The sequence below is a fragment of the Hydra viridissima genome, unplaced genomic scaffold, assembly GCF_058129835.1.
Source record: "Hydra viridissima isolate aposymbiotic clone 2 unplaced genomic scaffold, HvirCarnegie_v1 scaffold_6, whole genome shotgun sequence".
NCBI lineage: Eukaryota > Metazoa > Cnidaria > Hydrozoa > Anthoathecata > Hydridae > Hydra > Hydra viridissima.
In genome coordinates, this window is record NW_028324305.1 from 11,480,234 (window position 1) to 11,492,203 (window position 11,970).

Here is an 11,970-nt window from a genome sequence, read left to right on the forward strand (position 1 = left end):
CAACTTTGAAACCAACGCCTTGAACGGCTGGATGGTCTTTTTTAAAGTCGCTCGTGTCAAACCTCCTCTCCACGTCTGCGGCAATGTCTTTATAAAAATCTTTTGTTTCGAATTCATAAATTAGAGAGTCTGTGTCAGTCATTAGCAACTTTGCCCAATCACCATATTTTGGTTTGATGTAATCATAATGGTGTTCAAACATGAGAGTTTTGCTTAAATTCAGTACGCACATTCCCAAGTAAACGGGTTTGTTGTAAACCAACCATGTCTTTTTCATGTGAACCGCGATTAAGCTTTCGTCAAAAATGGTTCTGCTTTCGAAATTTGGTTTTTTTGACAATTTAAGGGCTTCTTTTTCTTTAGTCACTAACCTTACGTCCACATGGTTTTCTATATTCTCCATGGTTTTTCCAAAGACGGAGTTGTTCATTAGTTTGAAAAAGTCCTTTTCAAAGTCGTTTTTAGATTTGGTCCTTAAATCGGTGTTGCGGTCAATGTATGGCTTCATCCAATTGCTCTCCTTAAATCTAACCTCGATGAATTTTTGTAATGACCAACCCCATTCAAAACCTTTAGTGGGAAGAGGTTTGCTCATCGCCCATCGGTACAAGTTATTGGCGTCTTAATATTGGACGAATGTGGACGGTTTTGAAGGATCGTAGGAGTCGCCCATGTATTTATTATTAGCAATTCCAAGTCGGTTTGAGATCATGCTTATTCCATCGCGTATTCCTTTTTGGATCATGAGAAGCATATCAGGATCGCTTAACAACTCCAATTCTATTTTTGTCATTTTCAAGCAGGCGTCCGGGGAAGGTATAATACCAAGCGGAATCTAGCCCATAGTTTTTCATGCACACGTCTCTGAAATTTTCAAGAACATCTGCAAGAATCAAGACGTCAGACATGTTGTAAAGATCGTGATAATCTCTAAAGGTAACACACTTAAATCTTCAGGTTCAATGTCTTTATCGTTGAGTTTGGAGAAAAACTCTTTTTTTGGAGGCAATGCTGTTTCTGAAAATTTTTTAATGGAGGCTACCCAGTCATAAGGATAGACGCCTTTTCCTAATAACAAATCTCGTTTTGTTCCGTTGAACAGCGAATTCAGGTTTCTGCATTCAGTATCAGCTTTCTTAGCTCGTCTGGCTTTGCAATCTACGCAATTTCGTTTACAATGACATCCCTTTCGTTTTTTATCCGGGCAGCTCTTCTTACACGTATCTGGACCTGAAGTACCGCATTCATAACAAAAATCTCTAATAAGGTTGTCTGCCAAATCTTTTAATGAACTTGCCATGAATCTAAAACTGTCAATAAATCTTAATTCTCTAATCAATTCAATCTTTTTACCTTTTTTAAAATATTCTCCCACTTTGATCCCTTTTGAAAAGCTGATGTATTTTTCTTCATTGTTGGGTATGCATTTTAATTTTCCACCTAATTTTTTAATAAACAAATGGCTGTCGTAACCGGTTAAATTATGAAAGACGACCGGGATGAATTTTGGAATATATTTTTTAAAGCAATCTTTGTGTGCAGCACCTTGATATTTTCCAGTAAAATGACAGTGGCTTATTACTTTGTCACCGTCAAGATTTTTTTCGCAAATGTGACATTGGGCTGCGTCTTTAAAATGTTCCCGGTTTTCATGTCGTGACAGGCTTCATTTTGTACTTGTATTTATTATAAATGGCGGTGGTATCTTTTGTAAGACTGTCTATGAATTTTTGAGCCACGTCGTCATTATCGCTTTCTGCTGTATACGTGACCATTTTTTCTTTAAAACCCTCAGGACCTTTGATTAAATAACAAAAGGAGGTTGGGGTATGTTTTTGATATTGTTTCGTGTACGGCTCTTCGTCATTATATTTAGTGTTGTCGTCCATGGGTTTAATGAAACTTTCAAAGTCGGCATACACCACAAACGGAACCCTCATCAACCTGTTGTAGTTTTTAAATTGGAGGAGTGTCCCTTTTTCAGGAAGTTCAATTCGAACCGAACAATGGTCGGAGCAGTATTCTGAATGTTTAAGAAGCGCTTCTTCAGAGTTGAAACCTTGCAAGCAATTTCTGCAATAATGTCTTTAGTATTCATGCGAAGATTCTTTAGAGGACAACAATCGACTTAGACTTCTAATGAGGCAATAATGATTTGTCAAGTCGTTTGAAATGAGCAACAAATCAACATGAGTTCGGTTTGAACATTTAGAAATTCGCAAAGGGTGTATCTTTTTATATTCATACCCAAAAACGTTGACGCTAAGGGTTGGTTTTTTTTTTCAAACTTGTCGATTTGATTAAGATGTACTGGAAAATCAATTCCATCCCAATTTAATTCTTCAGATTTTTTAATGAAGTCTTCGCTAATCCTTTTATTATGATTGTTTTCCAGATTTAGCGCTCGAGTAACACACCATCTGAAGCACTGCTCGTCTAAGTTTTTTATATTGATAATGGCCTTTTTATTTTTCAACTCGTCAGGCAAATCAATATAGGACGAAGCGGTAAGAGGGGTGTGGTCAATCATAATCACGCTGATTTCTAAAATTTTATGAACTTTCCAATTAGACCCCTCATTGCTGTAATTGACCATGTTTTCAAGAATTCTTTCTTTCCATGTTTCAAAGCTTTCTCCAATATCTGTTGATTCGAGAATAACTTCATATTTGGACGGAAAGGAAACAGTTCGAATTTTTTCCAATCCAGTAGCAATGTTGACTTGTATGATGTCACAGGTTAAAACAAGGTTCGTTTTTGTGTTTATTTTTATGACTTTGATCGCAGCATCTTTAACCATGTTTAAAAAGGCTGCAGGGTCTTGATATCGAACAGAAGGACTGTAAAATTGTTCAGTGATATAATTTAGAGCCGAATCGGTCAACTCAAACTTTATTTTAACAGGACGAGGAGCAGGAACCGGTCTTGGCGTAGGAACCGGCCTAGAGGCGGATGTCGGCCTTTGAACCACATTTTTCACAGCTTCTGTTAATCTTGAAAATAACCCAGGTCTTGGTGCTGGAACCGGCTTCTCAACGACAGGAGCTAATAGGATCGCGTCTCTTACGTCTCTTACTGTCTTTTTCACCTATTCTGGAACAAACGGGCTAATCAATGCAAGATGGTTGCTAAAGTTGTCCACAATAACATCTCTCGCAGATGTTGTCATTCTTGAAACCAGTTCAGGTCTTGGTGCTGGAACCGGTTTTTGAACAGGTCCAACAACAAGCCGCACTTTTGCAGGTTTCAAAGAAATTTTAACAGGTAGTCGAACAAACCCAACCACTGTAGGTCTTTCATTAAGAGACTCTATAGCCTCAAAAAGGTCGGCTTTTCTCATTTTTGAGTAGCCTTGGATGCCGCATTCTTTAACGGATTTACGCAATTCTTTCACGGTCGTTCTATCCATTTTCTTTAACAAAGAAAAAAAATTTTCTTAACTCAAATTCAATTTTTAAATTCTTCGAAAAGAATTTAAAAATGTTTAGGCAGCAGGAGCGCAAAATCTTCCCATCCAATGAACTGAAATGAATTTTTGAAATTCTTCCCACTCTTTTGCAATATTATCATTCTCCAACATATCTTCAGGCAAATCTTCGTTATCTTCTTCATCTTCAGACCAATCTTCTTCCGACTCGAATAAATCATCCTCTCCAACAAAATCCTGCTCTCCCGATTCGTCAACAGTTATAATGTATCGATAGCCATAATCGTCTTTATTAATCACGATCCTTATAGCATGATGAAAATAATAAGAATGACCAAATTCGTCAACGTGATATTCGCCAAATATATCGTCATTAAGCTGAACGCACTCTTTAGGTGAACCTTCTGAATAATCAGTAATATAAGTACCGCCTAACTCATCCAGATTAATTCGGTTCCGAACAGCACCATTGAGCATTTCCACATACTGATCACCTGATTCATTAACACGAACGACATACTGGGTTCCAAATTCGTCTGTATGAGTCAAAACCCTTTTTTCCATCTTTTTTTATTTTTCTTAACTCGAATTCCATTTTTTAGGTCGTCCTACAGGTCTTTCTTCCATCACGTCTTTCTTCCGTTCGCTCTTGTCAATCAGATGGTTTTCCACCGCCAGCATCAACAAAGCCATTTTGCTTTTTGAAGTTTGAGTAATACCGTTCTCTCTCAGCAGCTTTTTCAAATCTTTTTTCGTGCACCTCATTTTTAAGAACCCCGAAAATTAATAAACAACGTTCATAATTTTCCCGTCGGATTTAATCTTGAGCATCTTATCAGAGATCACCACGGCAAAGTCTTAAGTGCCTGCAGGAACGTTTGCATTAAAGATGGCCTTGATTTGAACGTCCAACACGGTTGATTTTAACCTCTCTGCCTGCTTGCTTACATCAAAGACGAAAAGAGGGCAAATGTATCTGTAATTTAAGCCGGTCATATTAGGCTGAGCCACAATGTCGTCAATGCCATAAAGCCTGTTGTCAAACTTGCACGCGTCTCTGTAAGCTCTTGAAAATTTGTTGTTTTTAAAGCCCAAGTCGTAGTCCACAGCAGGATACCTTTCGCTGTTTACAGTCACATACGTGTTTTTAATGTCGCAGTGATCAAAGACGGATGGATTTCGGTCTTGACTTCCGTCTCTGTTGGTCTGGAATCCAATCACGACATACCTTGGTCTTTCGCTAGCAGATCTCGCGCTCAGTCTCCAACTGAATGTGTTTGCCACGGAAACAGAAATGGTGTCGCACTGTCTAGACTTGAACGATAATGGGACATCTACTTTAGACTCGATGATTTTGTAAAGATTGTTGGTCTCCAAAAGAGAGGGAGTGACATGAGGCATAAACAAAGACAATTTTGTAAAATCGACTTTTCCCGCGCCTGTGGCGTTGGCTTTAAAAATCGCATCCGTGTCGCTCTTTCTCACAAGGGTAACGGTGTGCTTAAAACCATAAAGAACTTTGTCGTAATCGTCGCAAAAACCAAAAATGTGCTTCAAAGGAATGCAGAACGAAAAGGTTCCTTTATCAGCGGGCTGCTTGATGATGTAAGCGTGTCTGTTGATAAATCCAGTGTTATTAGCAAGATCAGCATCCACGGTCGTGTCTCGCTGCCACAGTTGATTCATTCCTTCAGATATTTGAAACTCCGGACCGGATATTTAAGATAGCCAAACAAAGTGGTGAATTGACCAGGGCTATAGATGGTTTCTACGTCTTGATTCGACAAATAGTAAGAAATTTGGCTAAAAAGATGCATGATGCCGTTGTTTGCAAAAGTAACCACATCTGAGTCTGCATAAGTCGAACCATATGCTTTAGTCAGTCTTCCTTCAACTAAAAGGTAGGACTCAGAGGGAAGAGTGAACAAATCTTGCTGTTCAATATTAATTCTTATCTCTCCAGTGTTGTTTAAATTGGTGCTCACGGGCTCATACTCGTGAAACTTGAATCTCTCGATTCCTTCATCAATCATGACTTCTTCTGTAAAATTTAAAATCTCGGAGTTTGCCATTTTTTTATATAAAAGAAAAAAAAATTTTTTAGAAGGCCTCCGAAAGTTCCGAAGTTCCGAAAGTTCCGAAGTTCCAAAAGTTCCGAAAGTTCCGAAAGTTCCGAAGTTCCGAAAGTTCCGAAAGTTCCGAACGCGCGCCACTTGGATGATTTTAAAGTTCTGAAAATTAAATTATTTTCATGCCATTTCCCATTTTAACCAGGTCTTGGATTCAAACGGCGTTTTTACGACTCAAAGATCCGCCCATCATGGAATATTCGTCCACAAATCCTGTTCGACTTGGAGGGACAGATTTAGCCAGCTCTGAAATAATGTCTTTGCTTTTTTGAGTAAGATCTTTGCTCTTTTGAGTAAGAGGTGTTTCAGTCTTGACGTACACCTTTTCAAGAGCTTTCTTTCCCTTGTCAATAGCTACATCTTTAGTAGTAATCGCAGAATAAGCTAGCTCTTTACCTGCAGACTTGGCCGTTGTAATTGCCTCACGTCCCAATTCGCTTTTAGCCATTTTCTGAGCTGCTCTCGATGCGCTCGACGCGGCCGCTCGTCTCATAAAATTTTTATTGTGTCAAATATACCGCTTCCACCAATCACGTGTTTTCTCACATATCTCTTTCTGTAAATGATAAATTTTTATAAGCAAAAAAAATTATTTTGCAATACATCTCTGAATCGCTAATCACCTTTTGTCTCAACAGCTCATCACATATGCTCACAGCCTCGTTTCTTGAAGCCGTGTTTCCAGGATGACTAGAAGCGATACTCAATTGAAGCTTTTCCACCAACGCATTCGGATCGCTTGGAAGAATGATGACTCCACGAACTTTTTTTCCTTTAAGATCTTTTTCAATAGGTATGAAGAATTGATTGTATTTCTCAACCTCTGCAGCTTTGGGTTTGTTCATTCTTGCATCTGGCTTTACAGCTCCGCTATCTACCAATATTTTCGAGTAATTAGCCACATCTTCTGCTGTCACGTCGAAATTCTTCGAAATGTTAGGATTGGTCATCAACTCCCAAAGACCTCTTGTTCCTTCATACCTTTCACCTCCAACAACCATATCATCTCCCTCAAACATCACTCCCATTTTTCCAATCGTATATTGACCATCGTTTCTACTCAATTCAAACTTGTTCTTAAATTTCTTTTTTTTCTTGTTCTTTTTGTAAGATTCATCAAATACATCAAAGACATTTCGCTTGCAGTAATATCCGGCTCATCTATAGCAGTAGACTCCATCACTGGTTCAGATTTTACCTCAGATTTAACCTCAGACCTGATGCTGTTTATCACCTTTTTATTGCTCTCGATGATCGGTTTAAACAGTTTGCTCACATCCATCTGGAATTGAGAATCCATCGTGTTTTCATTCACACTGTCTTGATAAATTTTATTTCTTCTCGCCAACACCTTTTTCACAATTTCATCCCGTTTATTCGGGTATTTTATAAAAGTTCATTTTTTAAAAAAAACAGAAAAAAAATTTATTTCTTAAACAAGTTGTTGAACGTTTGAATCGCGTCTTCTCATCCTTTTTGGATCAAAGACTCTTTAGTCAACTCATCTATTCCTTTTTTAGCTTTTGATCTTATCTCCTCCACCATCTCTTTAAACTTTTGAAGCTCTTCCAAAATCAACTGAAACTCATAATCGCTTATTTTTCCATCCACCAACGCTTTCGAAATATGGTCGCTGATCGTGTTCAATTTTGACTCTGCCAACACTTTTATCTTTTCATGCTTTTCCGCTTTTAACGCCAACTTTTTATTCACTTGACCTCCAACAATGGATAAAAAACCTACTCCAATAGCCACACCTTCACAAGCAATCGCCGCTGGACTGGCTACAATCGTACTCAATAGACTAATTCCAACCGTTCCAAGCGCTATGCATAACACTTGCATTGTCCACATTGGATATAATTCTAAAAGCGCGATGGTACTTTTTACTTAAATGAATTCTCTTTTTTCTCTCATTGTCCATCTCTTTCTGAATCTCGCTTATTTTCCTAAGTCGGTAAGCGTGACCTTCTTCTTATGGAGTCGTAGGAAGACTCGGATATATTTCTTTATAACTTTTGTATTCCATTTTTATTAAGACAAAAAAAATAATTTTTTAAAGAAAATTTACTAAACACAAATTTTCGCCTTTTTTAATAATCACATCCTTATCGCTTCTGTTGTAAATATCCATAAAGATCTGATCCACCGGCTCTGAAATCATCATACTGTGATTAAAGTAATTCAACTTTACATTAAGACCATGTCTCAAATTCACCAACGCTATCCCCTTCTCAATACCAAACATGAACAGAATCATTTGCTTAGACCGCCGAAGCAAATGAATATCTTTTTGAGCAAATATCTTATATCTCTCACCTACTTTTAACGGAGGGTGTTTTAAATAATTGTTAAAAACAATAACGCATTTTTTCCACTCCTTCTTTCTATCATAATGAACTCTTCGAACACACTGCATCTTTTTTTATTTTAAAGAATTTATTTGCTAGATACATTTTATAAATTTCAATCTCGCGCCATCCTACCCCTTTGCTTCTTAAATACTGAACAGGATCCACCATTTTAAAACTTTTAAGTTTCCCGTTTTTCTCTCGCAAGATTCTCATTTTTCTGTCCATTTTATTATCAGAACCAATTTACTTAAGCAAAATAATACGCTTGTCCGAGAAGAAGGTTAAAGCTTCTGGATTGACCGACTTGCGCATCGCCCGAGTTGAGCGTGCGACGAGTCTTCTGCCAGCTGAGACGCTTGGCATGGAGTCTGATTCTGCAAAATTTCTGTAAAAGGAAATGGTGGTGGAGCAGATGGAATCATTAGACTGATACAGCAGCCCTGACGATTTGTTGTTAAACGAAGAAACGTTTATCCCATTCCACGAAGACAAATAAAAATCTTCCAATCCAGACGAGGAAAAGATGCATTTGCTGTCGCCGTCGTACCCAGGGAAAGTGTTGTAAATTTCCGTCGTACATTCTGACTCTAGACTCCCACCAGGTTCCAGAAGCTCCAATGACATGCATCCTGATGTATTTCAGAAAAAAGCCATTTCCTTTTCCATTGGTGTTCAGCAAAACATATTCGTTTCCGTAAGTGGTGTTGAGATATCTGAACGTCCTGCAGTAAAATTTAACGGAAGAAAGGAGGGGTGGGATGGAGGTGAATGTGGAAATGAGCGGTTGAATCCAGTAGGTGATGGTTGCAGCATTATTATTAACCAATTGGATGGTTAAGTTTGTTGTAAACGGTAAGTCGACGGTAAAATATCCTCCCAAGGAAGTGGTGTTGGCAACGTTAGATCCTTGCAAAGAGTTGGCGTAAGCTGGTCCGCCGAGAGGTGAAAATAGCATGTCACAAACAAGGGCAGTGTTGTCCACTCCTATTCCTTCCGTGGTTGTTGAATAATTCCCAACTCTAATTTTTCCGTCTGCCAATATTCGAAAAAAGACTTGTCTAGGGACGTTTGTTCAGGTTCCATTAAGAGCCAGCCATAATCTTCTCAGAACTCCAGGACCGTCTACGTAGCTAAAGACTGGTGCGGTAGTCGACCCTGCCACAGTTTGCGACTTTAACCCCAAGGATGAAAAGCTTGAATTTGGAACAAGTCCTAAAAAGTCAGATTTTTGTGACAAAGTGTCAGCGTAACTTTTTGTCACTCCCTCTTGCGCGTTTGAAGGGTCGAGCAACTTGATCAATTTATGGAAATTTAAATTCAAGTCTGCGGTTCCCACTGTAGTTGAAGCATGCGTGTCCACGTAATTTTTTGTGGCTGAATCTGAGGCTGAAGTGGGTTCAGCCAAATTGGTTAATTTGTGCTACGTCATGTTAATGTCTGAGTAATTGATGCTCGAATAAGCCACTCGAGTGTCCACGTACATTTTTGTGGCGGCGTCGTGAATAGTGGTTGGATCTGTCACATTAATCAACTTGTGGGAATTTAAATCCAAATCTCCCGTGATCGTGCTTGACCCATCCGTTTTGATGCGCATGCTCGAGCTGACGTCGGCATAACTTTTTGTGGCGGCGTCATGAAGATTTGTCGGTTCATTCAAATTGATCGCTTTGTGAAAATTTAAATCCAAGTCTGCCGTTTCAACTGAAATTCCGCCTGACGAATGCGTGTCTAGGTATTTTTTCGTGGCAGCGTCATGAGAAGTGGTCGGTTCTGCCAAATTAATGGTTTTGTTAGAATTAAAATCAATCTATGAAGTGATGGTGCTGCTTCCATCTGTTCTCACATACAGCTCACTTGATGTCACCAAATAAGGGTTGTACAAATACTTCCCCAATTCTGTCCTTCCAAACTTATCAATCATTTTACTTACTACAAAAAAATTTTTACCAAAGGGTGTCCATGATGCTTTGAAAGTCAAACCCTTCATCCATGTTCTTCAAGACGTAAAGACACAAGTGACCGCAATAAGACGTGTCTCCAAACTGAACTCTCTCGCTGTTATAAAGAACTGGACTTTTTAAATAGTCAATAAGAGGGGGTTGGGCATAAGAATCGAAACTATATTTTTTATCACCGTCTTTGAACCAACACACCCAATGAAAACCATTCGTTCTCGAATCTCCCGTATTCACAATACCGCATTTTTTTCTTCTTGGCTTTTTTGGCAACTCGTCTCTGACAAAAACACCTCGAAGGTTTTTAATTTTTAACTGTTTAGCAGCCTTTATCAATTGAAAGTTGGCTAAAGCCTCATTAGGCAAAATAATTCCTTCAACGTTGATCATTTTTAAATTTGTTTAAAAATTTAAAAATCATCTTGCACGTCTTCTAAATCAGTCAAGATGCTTTTAATAGGACAAGTCTTTACGACCAACACTTCTGAAACACTCACTTGAATACACTCTACCTTTGAACTAATAAACACTCCCTCTATTTTTAAAGAAGCAACCACCTCGCATTTTTGATTAAGATACTCTAAAGGACTTTTATTCACTTCCATTTTACCATCCTTCTTCAAATAAAACATTGAACTTATTTCTATGTCTGACCCTTTTTTCTTCGTATACAATTTACCGAAAAGAATAGGAGAACTGCCAGGCTTTGTTTTTAAAGTAGACAAGCCTTCTGTTACTATCTTCTTTGATCTTCCACCTTTTTTAAACAAAGGACTCAACTCTTTCAGTTGTTCGCGAAGGTATTTTAATATTTTTTCAGTTACCTCTGCAAATTTACTCCCCTCCTCGCTTAAAAGAGACATGGAATAACCTTTCAGATTCTTAGTCTCTAAATTCAAACTCTTAAACACTCCAAGAGAATGTAAAACAGGAGTGCGCAATACAACTGGACCTTTGCCTGAAGGGTACTCATAATACAACGGAACCTTTTGAAACTGAATTGGACTTGCTGCTGAATATATCTCACCCACTGATAATTTACTCTCATCAAAATTCTCAACTGTTATTTAGTTCATCTTTTTATTAAGAAAAGAAAATTACTTAACTCATTTTTTAATCCGTGGAAAACTCTTCAAATTTTTTATTCTGCTCCTTGACTTTATTTTTCTGCGAGCATACTCGAATATATCCTCTTTCACAATGCCGCTTTTTTCAAAACGAATATTTTACACGTTATTCTCAACTCAAACTCTTCCTTTTTACGAATAATGCTAAAGTCCAAATCGTTATCAAAACTATATATCTTGTAATGATACCTCTCCTCATATGGCGAATAAGAATACACCTCTTCATAATCTTCCGTCTTAAGATACTCGTTTATAAACGGCTCAAACAAAACCATCATCTTACTCATTTTTAATGGGTCTGAAAAATTTTTTTTTTTTTTAGAGACTCGAAACAATTCTCTATTATCCACACATGAGTTAAACGAATCTGGATATCCCAACCATTTTACTAACGACTTGCTCTTTGTTTTGCGTATGATTTTTTCAATTCTAAATATGTCTTGATAGGTCTTTTGCATTTCCTGCTTGTAAAAAGTACCTTGAATTTCTTCTCCGTTAGTGTCAATAATTTTATAAGGCAGGAGGATCTGTATACTGAACTTTTGACACGGTAAAAACCTCTTCAGTCCATCTCGGCGTATACCCCTTTTCAAAATTAGACTTCTTTTTAATAATCCTTACTTTGTTACCTATGGAAAATTTTGGATCTTTTCTTTCAGTTTGCGCCTTTCCATACAGATTCATCCAAACCTTGCTCTTTTCTTCGCTGGCTTCAACTGGTGTAATTTTTATAGAAGAGTACTTTGTGCTGTTGTAATTTTTCACCATTTCATCTAAAACGTCAATGTATTTATTGGTGTTGTTGGCTGAAAAGTATTTAAACATTTTTTCTTTCATCGTTCTGTTCCACCTCTCAACGACACAACTTTTTTCCTCGTTTTCAGTAGAATACAATTGCACACCCAACGCTTTCACATGCTTGTTGTTAAATTGTTTTCTCTTGCCCACCCACAATTTGGAACACTTTCTTTTTTCAAA

At 37.8% G+C, this 11,970-nt stretch overlaps 1 protein-coding gene across 1 annotated transcript; it reads right to left on the bottom strand.

Moving 5' to 3' along the window:
• Positions 1 to 4,285: 4,285 nt before the first annotated feature.
• On the bottom strand, positions 4,286 to 5,113 carry LOC149887031 (uncharacterized). Its single transcript, XM_090091464.1, has one exon. The coding sequence runs from the start codon at positions 5,111 to 5,113 to the stop codon at positions 4,286 to 4,288; it is 828 nt and encodes a 275-aa protein (XP_089947590.1).
• Between the last annotated feature and the right edge of the window lie 6,857 nt (positions 5,114 to 11,970).

Coding starts and splice junctions, on each gene's coding strand:
- LOC149887031 (XM_090091464.1), bottom strand. CDS start 5,113: ATGAATCAACTGTGGCAGCGAGACACGACCGTGGATGCTGATCTTGCT.